This window comes from Drosophila ananassae, chromosome 3R, assembly GCF_017639315.1.
Source record: "Drosophila ananassae strain 14024-0371.13 chromosome 3R, ASM1763931v2, whole genome shotgun sequence".
NCBI classification, from domain to species: domain Eukaryota; kingdom Metazoa; phylum Arthropoda; class Insecta; order Diptera; family Drosophilidae; genus Drosophila; species Drosophila ananassae.
In genome coordinates, this window is record NC_057930.1 from 16,738,329 (window position 1) to 16,757,304 (window position 18,976).

Sequence of the window (18,976 nt, forward strand, 5' to 3'; positions counted from 1 at the left end):
AAGACCCGAACCATCCCAATACAGTGTTGTAAAGCGAATACAGTAGTTCATGTATCGATATCTTTATATTTTGATATATTGATATTTTTGATATTAAACAACCCTATATCAGACGTAAAACCTGGAATTTAAAAGAGCTGAATAAACTATTAAATGACAACGCATTGTACGGAAGCTCGGGTCGGCGGCTGTGTAATTAAAAATCTGCGAAAATCCAATGACAGTTCCTAAATGTGTTTATGGGGCGCTGGCAACGTTGTAATTTATTTTCAAAAGGTGTTTTGATTGTTTGTACAGGTGTATAATCGATTTACTGAATTGAACTGAGCCAATAGACAAAAGCAATGCTCTGACAGCACGAACTGTGAACTGCGACTCCACAGCAAGTTGCCGCGCCAGCGTTCTATTGCCCCGATTTGTTGTTAGTTGTTATTGGAAAATGTTGCGCGTCTTCGTTCGGGAAAACTGTGCCATCGCATCTGTGTAGCGTGTGTGTTGATTCTGTGTGTTTGTGAGTGCGTGTGTTACGTTTACGTTTTGCTCGTCGGCAATTCAAGTTAATTAAAAACGTTAGCTAACTCTATATTCCACCGCCATCGCCATCGCCGTCGCCATCGCCCCCGCTCCAACATGAGCAATTACCATCCCCACTCACTGGCGCATCCGCATCCCCAACAGCTACAGAATCAGCTACAAAACCAGATACAGATCCAGCATCCGCCCCCGCAATCGCGCCACAACCACACCATACCCACCGCCGCCCCATCCGCGACGGGTTCATCCATTTTGGTGGCTCAGCCTCCACAGCCGCTGATTAGCAACTCCCTGGCCATTCGCCAGGAGATCCAGCGGTTCGAGAGCGTCCATCCATCGATCTATGCCATATACGAGCTGATTGATCTTCTACCGCTGGCCGATGCCCAGATAGCCCAGTCCATTCGGGATCATGTGGTTTGCATAGAAGGTGAGTCCATTGCAGCCTCTTTTGGCCAAGTGTATTGATTCTCAATGGCATTGAAGGAAAGGAGAAGGACTGGAACATCCTTTGATTAAACGAGTTTATTGCTGGGAATTTTATCCACACCTTCATTGTTATTTGTTATGGGCCTGGGCCCAGCGTCTGGACTTGTGGTTGCCTTTGTTTGGAGTGCTTTATGCTAATCTCTGACCGAAAATCTATGAAGCAACAATCGAGCAACCCCCGTGCTAGGATTATTGTTACCAAAATGCCCATTCAAGCGGACCAAGCGGGGCCATTGAAAGTGTTGTCGTTTGGCTCGATGCTCCGCTCCGTTGTTCTCCTCAAAAGAAAGAGCTTTTTGTTTAAAACATGCTTTTCTGCCCAATTTCCAGTGTATGTGTATGTTCAACTTAATGTGTGTGTGTTTGGCTTGTGTGTGTTGGTGTGGGGCATGAAATTTGATGCCCTCTTCCCCTTCTGCTTTTGCGTCATCCTCCGAGCACTGTGGCAGCCACCAAAACTGAGACCGTTCACGAAATCATACTAGAAACCGGTTTGTAAAATGGTTTATTAGAAAATCTCTTGTCGAGCAGAAGCAGAAGCACCACCAACATTCACCAAAAATGTAAACAATACTGTCAGAGCCTCTTTTTGTTGCTCTGGAACATGAATTTTCTGTCCGCGCCTATCCTCCAACCAGAAATGAAACCCGAGTTTTGCACGCGACTTTCTTATTGGCATTGACCTCTTCACGAACCACCCAACCACTGACAACCCCACTAGTTAGGATACTGTTCCATTCCGATTCTATTTAACTGTCAGCGTGATGGATTACTCTACGATCTACACTAAAAGGGGGTATAACTATTATTACAGATGGTATAATAATAGGTACTTTTCTATAGAGTATTTCTGTATACTTTCCCTGAGCTTTGGGCTAGTTTTTATAAAATGAAAGGGTATTTAGGCTTCGTTTTTGCCTGAAGCTATCTTTTAATGTATTTAGATTTCTATTGTCATTTTCCCGTTCAAAAATTCCTATTAATAGGTATCGGTAACGGTGCCCGGCAATTCGGGAAGGTCAAACGCATTTAAAAGGGGGGGAATTTAGTTTATTAACCCCTTTCTTCAGGCGTTCGTTTTATGGAACGTTTTTCCCAAAATGATCTTAACCCTGAAAAAAGAGAACTTGTTTTCGATTTAGTTCAATTAACCCAATGATTTCACTCCAATTAAAACATTTCAAGTGACTCATGTAACTCTGAATTAAAATAAATGTTATTAAGATTGTCATTAAAATCTAAAATCATGAATTAAAAATCCCCCCAGTTCCAGCGTAAAATTTGAGATATTTTTGGCAACAATAGGAGACTATTGACTGCCTCCATAAAATTACGATTTTTGTCCATAATACCCTGATAGTTCTATCTTTAAGCTTCTTGATGGGAAATCGATGGCTCGAAATCATGATGATCACCCCACGCACTATCACATAAAATTGATAATTGCATTGTGGCCTGTTCATAACCGCTGGGCATAAATAGCTTACCTGGAATGCGCATTCGTTTCTCCGACGTGTTTAACCAAACACAAAGGCCGTGCGTGTGTTGTCTCTCTGTTTTCTGTTTGTTTGTACTATAAATACAAAAGTAATAGTCGGTGCCCTGCGTACAAAAACAATCAACGCTGAAATTCCGCCAGCGGCAGTGAAAAACAAATTTCCTCTCTTATCTGAAATGGCCTGCGACTGGGGCTCTCCCCATTAAAGCAATTGCAATTAGCCCCATCGACTTTTTCAGAGGTTCACCCTTGCCTTAGATGGGAATTTCTATTTTACCTGTTTCTTTTCTTAAAATTGTGTAATGTTCATTTATTTACTTAAGTTGTTATTTTTATTTTAATTATTCTCTTTTTCGTAAGTCCAATTCTTCAGATTAACTACAGCTTAATTTATTTTTAAGTATTCTTGATATTGTGGTTTATTTTATTGGAGTGGTTTTTAAATAAAATCACACCCGTTCATTTATAAAATAGATCACATTAAATTGCCTCATTAGAAAAGATTATTTGTTTACTTTGATTTTATTTTATTGTACATCTATAAAAATATAACAAAATTATTGAAACAACAGTGCGATAGCCTCACCTCTCTTTTAGGGGGTACAACGGTTTCACTGGCGAAAAAATTAATGTTTTTAAAACTAAGATAATGAAATTTAAGCTCACTTTGTTTGCTTATTTTTAAAATTACACATTTAAGCAAGAATTTGTGAAATTAAAAAAAAGAAACTTTTAATTTTATATATAAATATTTACATATTTTTTACATAAACCGTAATTAAAGTTGAAAGTGACAAGAGGCTATACTAAGAGATAGACTTCTGCTTCTATTGACTTTATATCCAAACATATCCCTCAATACTAGACATTATTATAAAGATAGTGTAGATAAAGATAATAATATTTTTTGATGCCATTAAACTCATGTAACCCCTTAAAACAAACTAAGTTTTCGGCATCTTATCTGTGTCTAGTTGGCTTCTGTCTTTATGGGTGCGCTGGGCTTTCGGCAAGTGTGTTTATTTATTTTTAATTGTAAAATAATATTGACAAGCGGATTTTTGAGGGAGTTGTTTGTCGCAGTCGCATATCAGCTTTTTTTTTTGATATGGCTTTTTGTCTGTGTGCCAATCGGAAGTGGAAATTGTTGTTGTGCATCGATACGCTCGAGAGCGTGACATGTTGATGCCATTGGGGCCCCAAATGTACTACACAGTAAAAAATAATTATATGATTGATTACTAGACTTTTCGTTTAATATACATATTTATCTATCAGATACAAAAATTTATAACAAAAAATTAATTGCAGTGTAAGTGAAGATTCTAAAACGACACATGGTGCAACTGGCATGCATATCGTCTGCTGCCTCACCCTTTTCCCCTTAGTTCGTTTATTTTTAACGCATTTTGCATTAAAAATATCTTGCACTTTGCTTGCATTTGCTATTTAAATTGCAATTGCACAACTCTCGGTCGGGGCTGTTGTTGCTAAAATTTATTTAAATTCTCGTCCGGCAGGAAAGCGGGAAACAAAATAAATGTCAATGCGAGAAAGAATTTTTGCAATGCAGTAATTAAGTCATAATATGTCCAAAAATGGTCCCTGCCGGAGAGTGATTCACGAAATCGTGCCGAGTCTCTAGAAAGAAATTTATCACTTCATTTAAAGGCAGGCCTCTCCCTCGTCTCACAGTGCGTTTCACAAATATTAATCGGCATTTTTTTTGTTTTAATAAAAAAAAGAAATAATTATTTAATCTTCATAACAATACAATCTACACTTATCTTTCATCTTTAAGAATGAGCTGATAAGGTTCTCTATTAAAATATTATATTTTTAGTCTGTTAAGAACTGTTATAACCTCTTCGAATCTCACGTTACTTTTTTTTCCAAAATATTCACATAATTACATTGTATATTTAAATCACCGTTTAAGTGTCATATCAACCGCTATCATCTATCGTATTGTATTGTCTTCCAAAACTGACCATTGTTGGTACGGTAGTAGGTTGAAAATTGATTTAATTGCGTGAATAAACAGTTTACGGTTTATTACTTTTCTTTTCACAATAAAACTATGTTTGGGAGGCTTTTGACAGACCGTCTATGTGATTCTCAACGACTTGGCCACTGAACTTAGCCATCTTCCAGACGTAACCTCCGACATCCGCTATGAACTGTGACGATATGTCTTGTAATTTCTTTCCAGTTAGCAGGAGCTTGTACTGCACATCGCTGAGATTCGTCTCGGATTCCCGATTCAGCAACAGTGGAGATTCCTTAAACTAATAATAAATTATAAAATATTAAGTTTTTATAAATATTTAATAGATTTGTGATCACATACCTCTTCAAAGACATTGAACCAAATTTTTTCCTTGGTTTCCAGATCTTTCTGGGCCACAGCTTGATTTAAACGGGTCAGGTACAAGGTTATGTCTCTGAACCTTTTTGTTTGGGGGCCCAGGTGCGACTTAACTTCTGTGAAGTAGGCGATTTGAGAGCGAAACAGAGAATCAAGAAGATGTACTGATTCCTCCTTGGCCTTCTGTTGCAGATCTCTTTGGACTGGATCGTTGAGGTCTAAGGACTCCTGACTGGGTTGGCTGGGCGCTGCCAGAACGAACTTTAGAGAACAATTGATAGGTCAAGTGGAACGGCAATACTCGAATCCTTATCGCTTCCCCTACCTGAGCTAGCAAAAGTAATCCCAAGTATTTTGTCAGCATTATTATGCGCAGCCTCTGAATTGAACGAAAGCCAGTTTCGAACTAATCCCTGAAATATAGACAAGCTTTAAGTCTGTACATTCTCCGAGGAAACTGATTACCAGCTCAGAACTAAGTCTCTTGCCAGGAATTCTCGTGCGGCTCTCAGATCACTGGATTGATAATACCTATTGCGTTTTGGGTGGCATTCTCTTAGCATGTTTGAAGAATCACAATCAAAGCGACTCAGCGTTCTTTATGGATTTTTTTGGTTTAAGTCAAGGTCTGTCTAGCTGCCTGGGTGGTCAGGCCTCGCATGATTTCACTATCAGTTGTCTATAAACAGTGTCTCCCTCCCTCACACACTCGTATCAGGGGTCGATATTGCTAAAACAATAATGCTACAAACATTGCATAAATTCTGTTAACACTGTAGGAACACTGAGACTATTAGTTCGTCGACCCTGGGTAAAAAAACGATAAGAACAAGCGGTTTCATATCATTGCGTGTTTGGCTAAGGTAGCTACAGAGCTTACATACTGTCAACTGAACGATCGGATATGACTTTCCGGAAAAGATTGCCCGGCGATGGCTATATCTTGGCCAATTTCCATCCGATTTTTGAGCGGAGTACCTTAAACGATTGGTGGATTGATCCTCCACCATTCTGCATCGAAATCTAAGAACAAAATATTTTTCGATTTTTTGTTAAATTTTCTGGGGGTCCCCTGCAAAAATCGTGAAAGGTGCTTGGAAGGGCAATATGGACCCCAGCGGTGGCTATATCTTAGCCAATTTCCATCCGATTCTTGAGCGGAGTACCTTAAACGATTGGTGGATTGATCCTCCACCATTCTGAATCAAAATCTGAGAACAAAATATTTTTTCAATTTTTTGTTAAATTTTCAGGGGGGTCCTCTGTAAAAATCGTGAAAGGAGCATGGAAGGGCAATATGGCCCCCGGCGATGGCTATATCTTGGCCAATTTCCATCCGATTCTTGAGCGGAGTACCTTAAACGATTGGTGGATTGATCCTCCACCATTCTGCATCGAAATCTAATAACAAAATATTTTTCGATTTTTTGTTAAATTTTCTGGGGGTCCCCTGCAAAAATCGTGAAAGGAGCTTGGAAGGGCAATATGGCCCCCGGCGATGGCTATATCTTGGCCAATTTCCATCCGATTCTTGAGCGGAGTACCTTAAACGATTGGTGGATTGATCCTCCACCATTCTGAATCAAAATCTGAGAACAAAATATTTTTTCAATTTTATGTTAAATTTTCTGGGGGGTCCCCTGTAAAAATCGTGAAAGGAGCATGGAAGGGCAATATGGCCCCCGGCGATGGCTATATCTTGGCCAATTTCCATCCGATTCTTGAGCGGAGTACCTTAAACGATTGGTGGATTGATCCTCCACCATTCTGAATCAAAATCTGAGAACAAAATATTTTTTCGATTTTTTGCTAAATTTTCTGGGGGTCCCCTGCAAAAATCGTGAAAGGAGCTTGGAAGGGCAATATGGCCCCCGGCGATGGCTATATCTTGGCCAATTTCCATCCGATCCGTGAGCGGAGTACCTTAAACGATTTTCTTTTATAAATATATTGCTATTAAATAAAATAATTTCTATAATTTTGTTCTGCTTATCTTAGCATACTTTTGAGCTGCTCGCTAGGTGGGTGTAATATTAACTCCTGAAAGCGAACTATGCGTTTTATCAGTTTTCTACCCCTGAAGGTGTACTACACCATAGTTTTGATAATATTTTTGGATTCAGGGTGAAACAAGGATCATATTAAAGAATTATGGTCTTATTTTTAAGAAAACTAAAATGAATGTCCTAAGTGGCCTTAAGCGGCTTTTCTTAATAAGACTTCAGTCTTTATATCGCCCAATCAATTATCGGAGAGGTAAAGGAAATGCTATTATAAGCCTAATCTAAACGATTAGATTAACCAAATTGCTGGGGCGATTAGTGTGTTTTCCAGCCGCTGGTGGGCAGATCAAATAAAGTTCGCACATGGTTTATGGCACACACGTTTGGCCCAACCGCTGTTTATTGGCTGTGCCAAAATTAGGTAATTTCTTTGTCTTTATTGGAATTTTTGGCAATATCTTTGGGTAAATTTGAATTATTAATTGGGGACTGTTAGTTTCCCGTAATAATGGCGATGATATCACTCAGGGTACGGTCACCGATGAGGTCGTTACAGATGGGAGTGAGGAGCTCATCCACCCAGTTGGCGGCATAGTCGGTGTTGTCGTTGATGGTCAGGGTAACGAACTCCTCGACGATTTCGTTGAGCTTGCGGTTCAGGATGCGGTACTTGGAGAGGTTCTCGATCTCCGACTTGACGTTTTCCACCGAGGGGTAGACCACGATTTTCTTCACCCTGAGGTTGTTGGAGATGACGCCCAGGGAGTAGCTGATCTGGCCCTCGATGTTTAGGTTTTCGAGGGCAACGAAGGCGCCACCGGATCGCTCGATGCTCCAGCCGCTGCCCACATCAGCCTTGTACTGGGTAGTGATGTTGACGCTGGGGAATTTGAGGTGAAAAGTGAACCGACTTCTGATCACGTCCAAGTTCATGATTATAATTTCGTAGCCATCGAGACCTTGCAGCACAAAGTCCTCCACCTCGCCACTGATCTTGAACTCTCCGCTGCTAATGTCGAGGGACTTGTGGGAGGCTGTCAGGGGAGCCAGAACGGGAACTCCACCTCCGCCGGTTCGCAGGAACGACCTTAAATCCTCGTCAACGAATTCCATAATAACGCTGGAGAAAGAGCGGTCCTGAGCTAAAAAATTGGCAAAGCATTACTAGGGGTTTCTCTTTCTTTATTGAAAATTAATAGGTTTACCTGCCAGAGGCTCAGCAATCTCCGCACCATGGCAGCTGGCTACTGCCAAGATAAGTGCAATCACGAATACGGACTTCATTTTTAGACACCAGTTTAGCAACTTAACACTTTGAGCAAGCAGAAACTACTAGTAAAATTTAAGCAATCCATGGCTCTTATATAGGCATCAGTCGTGGAGATAGACTATCTCTACACAAAGAAAAAATCTAGGAGGTTTGCAAACAAATTAAATAAATACTGACTGTCATCGGGGTTAATTTAAAAATTTAAACAAATAGAATTTCAAGGATTATTATTTTTATGGCATAAAAAAAGGTGTATCTAAAAGACAGATACCATAACTGGAATATCCTTAAACTATAAACCCTATTTTGTAGCATACTTTTAGGCATGCTTGTAACAAACTGTCCTTATCAAGTATTGCATGTTCAAGTAACATTCTTTTAGCTCTATTTTAATCGCTCTCTAATTTGCCAAAACGTTTTATAACCGATAAGACTCTACTTGAGATTAGTGCGATAGTGACAGGTGATGATGGGTGCTGTAAATTCTAAAGAGGTTTTAAAAATATCATTTAATTACTGAAAGCTAGACAATCTCGAGAAGCACTATCCCTCTTAGATCCCCCCGCCAGAAAAGACAAAAATAACAATTGTTTGATTCAAAAATTGTAGTTTTATTAACCCTTCAGTGATTACCAATCGAACTCTGGAGGAATGCAGACCTCCTTCTCGCCACCCTCGCCTCCAGTACCGCCAGCAATGACATCGGCGATGCTGACATCGTCCAGGATGCTGTTGACCACGGGCAGGGCGATGCTCTCGATGGTGTCGGTGATCAGATCCTCATTCTCGTTGATGGCCAACTCGACGGCCTCGGCCAGGTACTCGTTCATCTTCTCGTTGATGGTTCCATCGCCCAGGATGCCCTCGATCTCGGAGTCGACCTCACCCAGGTGGGTGCGCACCTCCAGGGACTTGAGCTTCAGGTTGCCACTGATGACGCCCAGAGAGTACTTCAGAGTGCCCCAGATGACCATATCCTTGATGGCGAATTTGGCGTGGCCAGCTCCGATCAGGTTGACGGTGAAACCGTACTTCTTCAGCAGCACCTTCAGGTCGTACTGGGTGTCGACATTCACGTCGCGGAAGGTGAACTTGTAGGTGACCTTGCTGGTGAGAGCGTTGATCTTCATCTCATCGATGTCGAACTCATTCAATCCGTTTAGACGGAAGTGGTCGACGGTGCCTTCGGCCTTCAACGCCTCGGTGTCGATGTCAATGTTCTTGTGGTCGATTCTGAGAGGAGCCAGTGGCGGAATGCCCAGGCCGGTGAATCCGCATGGCATTTGCTCCTTTACACCCTCAATAAGATCCACCACGGTGCTGGCAATCGAGTGGTTATCTAAAGACGGAAATCAAACACAGGTTACCCCCAATCTTTAGCCCAGGGATGCATATTGAGATAAACTCACCGATGGGTACGCCGACAGTGCCAGCACTGGCAACAGCGACAAAAGCCAACAGGGCCACAAAGTATTTCATTTTTGCTTTTCGACTGGTGAGTCCTACCAAACTGATCGTAGTACGAACTGCTTTTATACTACTCAACCGTCCGGCCAAATGCTCTGCTTTTTATAGACGATTCCACCGCCCCACCAATCCACCGCGTCCACCTCGTCCAGGTGGAGTAGCGATAAGGGAGCTTCGCACCCGAGAACGATTTGATTAGCCACCAGGGGCTACCTTTCGATCGGGGGCTTATTGCTGTCTTATCTGGCCACTGTTTCCCCGGTTGGCCAATTTTTAATTTTAATGATTAGTTATACAACCAGGGTACTTATCCCGAGGAAATGATCTGATCCCAGGGGGTATAAATAGATATAAAAATAGATAGTTTTCACTGAAACAATAACATTTCCTTTCTGTCAGAGCGTGTGATCAAAGTCTCTTTTGGGGTGTATCTCGAAAGTCCACTTTTCCTGATCATAATAACAAAGGTAAGTCTGAAACAGCACCTGTGCTACGCTCGGTATTAAAATAGCAAAGGCTCTCAGGATCTAAAAACGTCTGTGTTTGATTTACAATCAAAATACTTTTAAGTGGATTTGAGTGATTTATAGCCGATAACTGGTATAGGCTATTTAAAGGACTTACGGCTGGTGTTTTTAATAAACAAATGGCAACATATTAGGCGTGGTGACCCGCTAATACACTCTAAATGAGTTATGAGAGTTATGAGTTCCTAGCCCAACCGCTAATTGGTTAGTGGGTTATTCAGCAAACGGTTTAGTTCCCACCATAAATCCTAATCGCAGACACCATAAATCAAATTCAAAGTCAGTCTGTAAAGTCTTGAAGAGTAGCTAGCTAGTCTGGGTGACTTTGGCGAACACCCTATATGTACCCCCAATCGAGCGATAGGAATCAGTCAGTGGCCGGTAATCCGTGGACACCTGCATTGTTTTTGACGCAGTTTTGTTCCCCGGTAGTCGGACATTTGCCTATTTCCCCAATGATAGGCCATATATATTCGCTAAACGCTATTGACACTCGATTGCCCAATTGCCGGTCGAGATTAGGACAAAACAAGCCACTCCAGTCGGACAAGCGCTACTTGCTTTTTTTAAACCAAACATCGAGTGTTTGAATTCCTTCGCGGTAAATCGGTAGCGTATCGCAAATCATGCAGAGTTCTCCTAATCTGTCAAAGCGATTAGGTTGTGTATAATCAAGAGACTATAATGTGACGCCCAGCCTGCGCCCCGCCCCCGGCTCATCGCCCCCAATTTTTGCTATAAAAGCCAAGTGACCGGCGGGTCTGTTAACCAGGTGGCTATACAATGAAAGCTATCGTATGTGTTTTTGTGGCCCTTTTGGCCTGCGTAGCAGCCTACGATGTGGAGCTGTTGACCGAGGACCAGTGGAACCAGCTGGTCGAGCGTAATCGTAAGTTCTTTGTCCCAAATCACTGCCGAATCCGAGGGTTAACTTTTGTGCGACTTGTTAACAGCTGCCAAGCCGGATACCTATGGTCTGATTCTGAATGGATCGGCCAAGAAGGCCATCAAGGGACTAATCAACCAGATGCCCTGCGGCTGGCCCCAGTACGGCATTCCCCCTCTGGCTCCCTACACCAACGCTGACCTCAACATTCACTTGGCCGAGTCGGTGGTTGAGTAAGTTTCTCTAGATCCCACGAATCCTTCGATCTCCAAACTCATTCGATATGTTAGTACCCTATTGCAGTTCCTGCGCTTCCGCCTCGACGGTCTTGACGACTTGGAGATCAAGAAGCTTAAGGTCAGCTACACCTTCAGCAAGAAGGTCAAGTTCCACTTCATCTTCAAGAAGATCTCGGCCAGCGCCCACTTCCTGGACACCGACACCTTCGTCGATCTGCTGAAGCAACTGGGTCTGTCGGTGCGCTACGAGAGCTCTGGACCCCTGGGCTTCAGTCTCGAGAATCTTTCCATTTCTGGCGAGTTCAAGTACAAGATGCCCTTCATCTTCGGCTCCATCAAGATCTACAAGTTCGAGTGCGCCGTGTCGTTGGGCGGAGTGTCCTCCAACATTGGTGGCTTGATGGGCAACGGCAGGATCAACGAGTTCATCAACGACATGATTGACAAGGAGGTGCCGGCCTTCATCAATGGCAACCAGGCCGCCATCAGCTCCCTGATCGAGGAGATTTTCGTGCCGCTGGTGAATGACCATCTCACGGGCCACAAGATCTGGTACTTGTTCAGTCTGCTGAGTGCCACCACCGGTACCTGCAACCCCACTCCCGCCCCCTGGCTGGCCGTGGAGTCCAAGAGGATAGACTAAGTCTCCACCCAAAACAACAATAGCCAAGAACCAATAAAAAGCAAATCAAGCGAGCCCCCGATCACCGATTTAATTAGCCTCCACTCCTGCGTCGCTATCTTCGCAGCAGTATCTGCTGCCTTTCTGTTATCGCCCCGGATGGATTTCGGTATATAAGAGTCCGGGCTGGGGGTTGGCCAGTTCAGTAGCGAGTTTAGTTACTTGTAGCCACAATCAACAATGCGTTTCCTGGTAGTCTTGGCCTGCTTGGTGGCCGTTTGTTCCGCCGGCACTTTGCCCAACAGCGTGGAGCAGCGTCTCCTGGAGTTGGCCGATCAAAATGGCGACATCGATCTCTTTGCCCCCGAAGAGGGTGTTGAAGGTGAGACAGGCGATTGATTTTTAGGGGTTGCTAGGCTGTTTTTATCAAAGATCTAACAAACTAAACTCATTAAATAAGCTATTTGTGTATAGCTTGTTGTAGAAATGATTAAATGGTCACATTATGATCAAAAACTACAAGTAATTGGTGCTATCTCTAGTTGCCCCCCAGTTCATTGTCTCCTGGCAGGCGCGTCGCTTCATCCGCAAGCTCCAGAAGAACATGGAGTGCGGATGGCCCCAGTATGGCATCCCGGTGCTGGCTCCCCTCCGCATCAACGAACTCGACCTGGACTTCAAGAAGGGTATCTTCGAGACCCTGAACCACGTCTTCCGTCTGAAGATCGCCGGCCTGGATGACTTCAAGATCCAGAAGTTCAAGCTGAACGTGATCACCAGCAAGGTGACCTTCGATTTCCTGTTCGCCAACATCGACACCACCGCCCAGAAGTACAGCACCGACACCCTGATCGACGCCCTGCGCCAGTTGGGTCTGTCCGTGGAGTACGAGGGATCTGGAGAGCTGTTGTTCGACTTGGTCAACCTGCGCATTGCCGGCACCCTGAAGTACAAACTGCCCATGCTGTGGGGATCCGCCAAGATCACCTCGCTGAAGACCACCATCTCCCTGGAGTCCGTGGAGTCGGACATCACCGGATTCATGGGCAACGGCAAGATCAACCGCGCCATCAACAGCCAGCTGGAGAACATCGTGGTGAAGGCCATCAACAACAACCAGCAGACCATTTCCGATACCATTGAGAACACTGTCCTGCCGCCCGTGAACAAGATGCTCAAGGGCAACGACTTCTGGACCCTCGTGGACCTGATCCTGTCCAGCAGCGATGGCGAAAGCGAGGACGATCCGATCGTCGTGGACTGTGATCCTGCTGCCGATCCCTGGGCTTAAAGCATCAGCTGAATAAGTTTTAATAAAGGCTTCCAAATACATTGGCGACTAGGTCTACTTTAGGGGATTAGAGATTTCTACCTAATACGCCTTAATGGGGACTCTTCAGTCTACATTCGTTGACATGAAATTAGGAACAGCCCCGCTTATCTTCCAGGCACCTGGCCTAATCCAATCTTATCGATTTTGGCTTCTTAAGTGGCTAATCGTATCTTCTAATGGGCAAAAACCTGTGGCTTTTGGCAGTTTATAGCTAGTCTTCGCCATGAGAGCTTCTTGTGTAATTGTCGCGGTTCTTCTCTGCTGCTCCCTGAGCTCCGCTACGCTCTTCGATGATCAGCTCCGCGAGTTGACGGAGTTCATCCGCCTGCAGATGCGTTGTGGCTATCCCGCCAGAGGCGTTCCTGTCTTGGCTCCAGCTAAGATCGCCTTCCAGGAAATCAACATCAACACAGATAACTTTGGGTAATAAGCTTTGGGTCTCAATACCTCAATACTGGGAATACTGACTTTGTCCTGCATTTCAACAGCTGCAATGGAAACTTTACCGACCTGGTTGTGGAGGGCCTGGACGGGTACGAGATTTCCCAGCTGGAATGGAGTAACATCCGTCACACCATCAAGTTCGACATAAAGTTCCCCAAGATATCCCTGAAAAGCACCAACTACAAGCTGAACCTTCTGGCTGGTCTCTTCGGAGATCGGTTTTTCCTGTGGGGCGATGGGGTCTTCGATCTAGAGTTGGTCGACTTCCGAGCCCACGGCAGCTTCATTATCAGACCGACCACGGCCACCAGCGGAGTGCATGTCCAGAGCTGGAAGGTGAATTGGGAACTGGGAGAGGCCAAGTCCCAGACTACAGGGATCATGGACAGTCGCATGTACTCCAAATTCATTAATGAGCTGATCAAGGAGTACCTGGACATTCTGGTCAACGACAACCCCACCGAGGTCAGCGAGTTCATGGAGGAGCTCATTGTGCCGCCCATGAACGTGGTGCTGGCCAATGTGGCCTGGTACGAGATAACGGCTATCATTCTGGGCCTGGTCAACGGCGTTCTGCCGGTGGAGCCGATTTGCTGAGTGGCTCGCCCAGGAAGTCGGCAGCCAGGTGTTTCAAGTGGTTACCTTTTAATAAATGACTCACTCGAGATAACAATTAAAAGGAATTATAAGCTTTATTTTTAGTTGTGGGAATTAAATTAGGAAATAGTAGTTACTTAACGTATTCCATTACTAACAAAGTACATTCCTTCTTCTCTTTACAGGTAAGCCTGATTAGATTTCCCCTCAAATGGCAGTGGGTATGCATTATTCCGTCAATAGTCCTTCTTCAATAATTTCTATTTTCTATTTTGGGGGTTCTAATCGGTTGGACCATAAATTAATGTTGATACTCTTCTGTGCGCGTTGAGGGGAGGCGAAAGCAAAGTCCATAATCGGATTGGGAATCAAGAGAGAAATGCAGCCGAGCAGCGCCAGCAGGACATCTCAATTTCCTAGCCGAAGCCGCACCACGAGTCCTGTCGCAGCAGGACATCAACGGGTGGTCCCATCACTTTCTAGCCTCAGATTTGGCAGTGGCTTTGCTTTTTGTTCGCCCAGCAGATGTTTCTCTGGCTGCCTCTTTTTATATCCTTTTTTCCATTTCGCCAGGATTCTTTTTTAAAATCGGTTCTAATGTCATCATTTGTTGTTAATTAGTCCAGAGTTCTATGGAGAATCTCCTTGATCTGTGGCCTCTCGAGCTCTCTCTCTCTCGAGAATCCCCGGCTTTCTTTCGCCGCATTGGAATTCGTTTTGGCTCATTTCATTTGCAATTTACGAGCAATCGATGTCCTTCCCCCTCCACACATTCTGAGGCACACCTTGCCGGCCGGGTCGCCAGGTCGTCTAGAGACTAGAGGCTCTAGAGGCTGTCATAATGCAAAAATGAAACAAAAAGCCGTTTCGGGTTTAGGTCATGAGTACGTGCTCAGTACCCATCTGCGAGATATCCTGCTGGTTGTGGTATTGTCTCACAGGAAGTTTTACGACCTACCGGACAGTCTGTTGCATTGTCATTGTCCTTGTGAGCTGAGAGACATTTTGGCCGCACTACCGTCTAGAAACTATTCAAGCCAGTCATAAAAAGCCACCAAGCCAACCCATCTCAGGCCACACCAACAAGTTTTGCATCATTTGTTGACATTTACGATGCAATTTTCTAAAAGTCATTAAATTCTTTGGCAGAGTACCTCCCTCTCTAGTCGCTTCGGCCTAGTTTGATTAACCTCGATTTGGATATGACCACAGAGAGTGGCTACCACACAGAGAGCCCTGGCCCAAACCCATGTCATCTTCAATGGAGGACTCTTAAGATTTTGCATATGCACGGTACTGACTGTGAGGCTCCTTGAAGATCTCAGCTGGAGATACGAAACTGTTTAAGGGGATCGGCTTTATTGTTTTTATTATTATTTTCTTATTGTTTAAGGCATGGTTTTGTCCTCAAATCTATTGACTTCTAGATCAGCTAACTATGTATTTTTCTTCTTTAATCTTCAAGACTGCATGGCACTGACTATAGATTGTAATCTATTAATCTGTAAACCTCATAAGAAAGTTTATAACATTTTAATTGGCTTAGCATTCCTTTTAATCCTACAGATATCCCTTTTAGCGTCTCAAAGTTGGCTTTATTCACCCGCTAAACCCACATCTGTGAAAGCCTTTTTAGGCCAACTCTAATTGCTTGAACTGGTTTTCGGGCCTCCTCACCGTGTTACCTGTTGGCCCCAGCCAAGCCGAAAGGCTAATTGAAAGAGCTGGGGAGACAGAGCTTACCTTTCATTTTCCACACTGGGGAAGGACGTAAATATTTGCATTCTGGGCAACCCTCTTCGGGCTGGCCCAGGAGTGGATGCCAGAAATTGGGGTTAATTTAAAATTTATGATGCACTGAATTGTTGAACACCAGAATTAGGATTCATTATAGAGCACTCTGCCTCATAAAGGCGGAGAGGAGAATAAATCACGGAAGGCCTTGGATGAGACAAGATATGAAATGGGTTACAACGCAGGCCTGCGCCTCCTTACAAAATATCCTTTTTGTTTATTCAAAGGAGCTTCTGTAGCTGTTTGCTTTCTTGTAGTGCATTAAATGGGTTTTAATTTGAAACGTAGTAAGATCGCCTCGCGAAAGGGGTGCCCCTCTATCCGGGCAATTGTCCTGGCCAAGTCAACAGTGAAAATGCGAGGAGAAAATTGAAAGCACCAGGCGCAAGGATTGCTGTAATTGAGCAGCGCAATTTCGTGAAGAAATCGGCATGGGCACGGGAAGAAAAGGTGCGCTGTCCTGTAAATGAACAGCCGCCACCGAAAACGGTAGCACGGCAGCGAAAGGATGCTGCAAGGATGCGGCTCTGTTGCGTGTTCGTTTTACTTTTATTTTTTCAATTAAGGTTGACATGGCCCTCTACTCATCTTGAATTTGTTTCATGTGCCCAGTCGAGCTGAAAATTGCGCATTTTGTTGCGCAGATGGTGGGGTGGCGAGGTAACTTCGTCCTCGAGTCCTTCGCAAAGTTTTGCCTAACAGGATTATAGCATCTACTTGCAGTGTCTGTCTCGTAGCTTGCTTGGCTCGTCTGGTCCTTACTTTATCCTGATGTGGCTGCGATGGGAATCAATCAATTTATTGCTCTGCTGGTTGCACTAATTAACAAGTTCCTTGGGAGTGGTGGCCAGACACCTGGGGAAGGGGCTCTTAAAGTGGAGTTAGTACCACGATAACCAACCTCAACTCTTTCCACTTCTGCTGGTACTTCTAATGAGCCCAGCCCAGCCCACATGTGTGTTTGGTTTATCCTTTCTCTTATAGCCTCTCTAGCCTAGCCATCCATCATTCAATCAGGGACTTCAATTGAAGGCCCTAATCCTTGCCAGGCATGCACGAGGAGGCACTCCTAAATATTGAATATGACTTATTAGCATTCTGACAGCTGTCACACCAAGAAACGCAGCCAGACACTTGCAGTGGGCTTTCTCATATCCTTCCAATCAAAATTGTATCTCGGGCGACTGCCAAGCTGTTCTTTTAGCATAACAAAGGAGTAGGTGTCCCACCGCTCTACTCTGGCCTTCTACCACCGCTGCCAGGACCAGGACCAGGACCAGGACCTCCAGCATTGGACAGCTGTTGCCGGGCTTACATCGTGTCCTTGATGTGACACTTTTGTCAAATGTTTACACCTTTAACCCTTTGGCGCCATTGTCCTACAGATCCCTGGAATGTGACCCTCGAATGGTACAAAATAGAATCTGTATTTGAATTGTTCGAGTTGCTTTGTTAATTTTATTTTTCATTAAGAGTGTTTGTTTGGATTTTATAGGCTTCTGAAGTAATTTCTACAAGGATATATGGAAAATATCTGTAGTAGCCATAAGATGATCTAAAAACTCTTAAATTAAAAGCCTGATTTAATGCCAAACTCATTCGCAATACCCTCCAGCCATAACGAAATAAAGTTTTCTCCGCCTGTCAGCAGCTATGGAAACAATCTCGAACCCCGTCCCGACGGGTCATTCATCAAAATTATGTCAAATCATGCAAGCGGCTGTAAAAAATATCCACCAGGACAAACAAAAAATGAAAGGAGCTGTAAATGCTAATGAAAATCAAGGCAAATCTGCAGAAATTTTCGTGCAACCGTCAAGACACGAGGCTCAGGCGCAGGCGCAGCTGCCCCGGAGGCTGAAAAGCGGACGCATGAAGCTGTCATGTTTCTGGGCAGGGCCACCACACCACACTATACCGCAGTCATCCTCTTCTGACAGACAACAATTACAATATCCCTCCGACGGCGACTGCAGCGTCATTCCTTGTCCTTGGACTCGTCATATTTTCCTTGCGGCTGCCTTTAGCTGATTTGCATTTTTAATCTCATAAGGATGTGCTGCCAGGCATTGTCCTTCCTTCGGATTCTGATGCATGTTTTTTTTTCCGGCGCTGCGGTTACTCAAGCTGCAGGCCAAGATGGAAAAAAATTACAGTTGGCAAACACACAAAAAAAATCAGCCCCCCTGTCAGGGATCCGCTTCCCCGATCTACATATGTTTAATCCTGGATTTCTGACACGGCAGACATCGGCTGAGGGATAGCTGTCTCATGTGAGAGTGTCGTAATCCTGGCTGTCTTGAGCCGCTTTGTCCCGTCACGTTACGCTTGAATAATTAACGTACAATGTACAAGTAATTAAAGTTCTTTTCAAAACACGAATCTCAGCTTAGCTTTCCTGTTGTCGGGATTAGGAGTCATCTAAACTGACAGTTCCTGCGGATGCTGCGAAGGATTTCCATATGAAAGTGTTGAGAAAAGAGTACATTTTTTTGGGTTAAGAATACTTCTATTAAACTCTTTTTTCGGGGGATTCAGCTTCAACCAAAAATTATTACTATTACTAGAAGATACTCCTTAACCTTGAATCCTACAATTACTTTTCTTAATTGCCCTTGATCCTTTTTGATTATTTTTATTCCGTCTGAGGTTTCCCAGTCAACACAGCATCAGATATGAAAGAGTTTAACTTTATATTGTGTCACACAAGTCTCTATTACGAATGAATGATCCTTGAGGTCCTGCACTTTCTTCTCCTGCGGCTACATCTCCAGATGCTCCAGACAAAGGCCATCGATCTGTTTTATCTTCCAAAGGGGGAGGGTTCGAGCCGAAAGAAAGAAAATAAATCATACAAAACTCAACAGAATCGATCGGCCAGTGACAACACAAATTATGTGAAAGT

At 43.9% G+C, this 18,976-nt stretch overlaps 7 protein-coding genes across 7 annotated transcripts in view; 4 read left to right on the forward strand and 3 right to left on the reverse strand.

The window, feature by feature from the left end:
- The first annotated feature begins 73 nt into the window (after nucleotides 1–73).
- The window catches only part of LOC6497095 (centaurin-gamma-1A), a 50,209-nt gene continuing 31,306 nt past the window's right edge, over nucleotides 74–18,976 (forward strand). The window contains exon 1 of the mRNA XM_014906030.3: nucleotides 74–964. Within this exon, the coding sequence (XP_014761516.1) occupies nucleotides 631–964 (334 nt within the window). The 5' untranslated portion in view covers nucleotides 74–630. The remainder of the gene's footprint in view (nucleotides 965–18,976) is intronic.
- On the reverse strand, nucleotides 4,550–5,357 carry LOC6498422. The gene is made up of 3 exons (XM_001962736.4): nucleotides 5,215–5,357; nucleotides 4,872–5,150; nucleotides 4,550–4,809 (listed from the first exon to the last, which is right to left on the reverse strand). Exons 1-3 carry the CDS (start codon nucleotides 5,251–5,253, stop codon nucleotides 4,600–4,602), a joined length of 528 nt encoding a protein of 175 aa, XP_001962772.1. The 5' UTR covers nucleotides 5,254–5,357; the 3' UTR covers nucleotides 4,550–4,599.
- Nucleotides 7,310–8,223, reverse strand: LOC6498420. Its single transcript, XM_032455364.1, has 2 exons — nucleotides 8,098–8,223; nucleotides 7,310–8,034 (listed from the first exon to the last, which is right to left on the reverse strand). Exons 1-2 carry the CDS (start codon nucleotides 8,174–8,176, stop codon nucleotides 7,385–7,387), a joined length of 729 nt encoding a protein of 242 aa, XP_032311255.1. The 5' UTR covers nucleotides 8,177–8,223; the 3' UTR covers nucleotides 7,310–7,384.
- On the reverse strand, nucleotides 8,750–9,730 carry LOC116654468. Its single transcript, XM_032455363.2, has 2 exons — nucleotides 9,572–9,730; nucleotides 8,750–9,501 (listed from the first exon to the last, which is right to left on the reverse strand). Exons 1-2 carry the CDS (start codon nucleotides 9,639–9,641, stop codon nucleotides 8,792–8,794), a joined length of 780 nt encoding a protein of 259 aa, XP_032311254.1. The 5' UTR covers nucleotides 9,642–9,730; the 3' UTR covers nucleotides 8,750–8,791.
- Nucleotides 10,887–11,978, forward strand: LOC6497092. Its single transcript, XM_001962733.4, has 3 exons — nucleotides 10,887–11,045; nucleotides 11,110–11,275; nucleotides 11,333–11,978. Exons 1-3 carry the CDS (start codon nucleotides 10,940–10,942, stop codon nucleotides 11,922–11,924), a joined length of 864 nt encoding a protein of 287 aa, XP_001962769.1. The 5' UTR covers nucleotides 10,887–10,939; the 3' UTR covers nucleotides 11,925–11,978.
- LOC6497093 lies at nucleotides 12,094–13,235 on the forward strand. Its single transcript, XM_001962732.4, has 2 exons — nucleotides 12,094–12,285; nucleotides 12,446–13,235. Exons 1-2 carry the CDS (start codon nucleotides 12,144–12,146, stop codon nucleotides 13,192–13,194), a joined length of 891 nt encoding a protein of 296 aa, XP_001962768.1. The 5' UTR covers nucleotides 12,094–12,143; the 3' UTR covers nucleotides 13,195–13,235.
- LOC6497094 lies at nucleotides 13,430–14,359 on the forward strand. The gene is made up of 2 exons (XM_001962731.4): nucleotides 13,430–13,659; nucleotides 13,725–14,359. The coding sequence occupies exons 1-2, from the start codon at nucleotides 13,460–13,462 to the stop codon at nucleotides 14,275–14,277; spliced, it is 753 nt and encodes a 250-aa protein (XP_001962767.1). The 5' UTR covers nucleotides 13,430–13,459; the 3' UTR covers nucleotides 14,278–14,359.

Excerpts from the sequence above, each read along its gene's own strand:
- LOC6498422 (XM_001962736.4), bottom strand. The coding sequence starts at position 5,253 with ATGCTGACAAAATACTTGGGATTACTTTTGCTAGCTCAG. Across the intron at positions 5,151-5,214 it reads GATTACTTTTGCTAGCTCAG|TTCGTTCTGGCAGCGCCCAG; the intron begins GTAGGGGAAGCG and ends TGTTCTCTAAAG. Across the intron at positions 4,810-4,871 it reads GGTTCAATGTCTTTGAAGAG|TTTAAGGAATCTCCACTGTT; the intron begins GTATGTGATCAC and ends ATTTATTATTAG.
- LOC6498420 (XM_032455364.1), bottom strand. The coding sequence starts at position 8,176 with ATGAAGTCCGTATTCGTGATTGCACTTATCTTGGCAGTAGCCAGCTGC. Across the intron at positions 8,035-8,097 it reads GATTGCTGAGCCTCTGGCAG|CTCAGGACCGCTCTTTCTCC; the intron begins GTAAACCTATTA and ends CCAATTTTTTAG.
- LOC116654468 (XM_032455363.2), bottom strand. The coding sequence starts at position 9,641 with ATGAAATACTTTGTGGCCCTGTTGGCTTTTGTCGCTGTTGCCAGTGCT. Across the intron at positions 9,502-9,571 it reads CACTGTCGGCGTACCCATCG|ATAACCACTCGATTGCCAGC; the intron begins GTGAGTTTATCT and ends TTCCGTCTTTAG.
- LOC6497092 (XM_001962733.4), top strand. The coding sequence starts at position 10,940 with ATGAAAGCTATCGTATGTGTTTTTGTGGCCCTTTTGGCCTGCGTAGCA. Across the intron at positions 11,046-11,109 it reads CCAGCTGGTCGAGCGTAATC|CTGCCAAGCCGGATACCTAT; the intron begins GTAAGTTCTTTG and ends ACTTGTTAACAG. Across the intron at positions 11,276-11,332 it reads TTGGCCGAGTCGGTGGTTGA|TACCCTATTGCAGTTCCTGC; the intron begins GTAAGTTTCTCT and ends TCGATATGTTAG.
- LOC6497093 (XM_001962732.4), top strand. The coding sequence starts at position 12,144 with ATGCGTTTCCTGGTAGTCTTGGCCTGCTTGGTGGCCGTTTGTTCCGCC. Across the intron at positions 12,286-12,445 it reads CCCCGAAGAGGGTGTTGAAG|TTGCCCCCCAGTTCATTGTC; the intron begins GTGAGACAGGCG and ends TGCTATCTCTAG.
- LOC6497094 (XM_001962731.4), top strand. The coding sequence starts at position 13,460 with ATGAGAGCTTCTTGTGTAATTGTCGCGGTTCTTCTCTGCTGCTCCCTG. Across the intron at positions 13,660-13,724 it reads ATCAACACAGATAACTTTGG|CTGCAATGGAAACTTTACCG; the intron begins GTAATAAGCTTT and ends GCATTTCAACAG.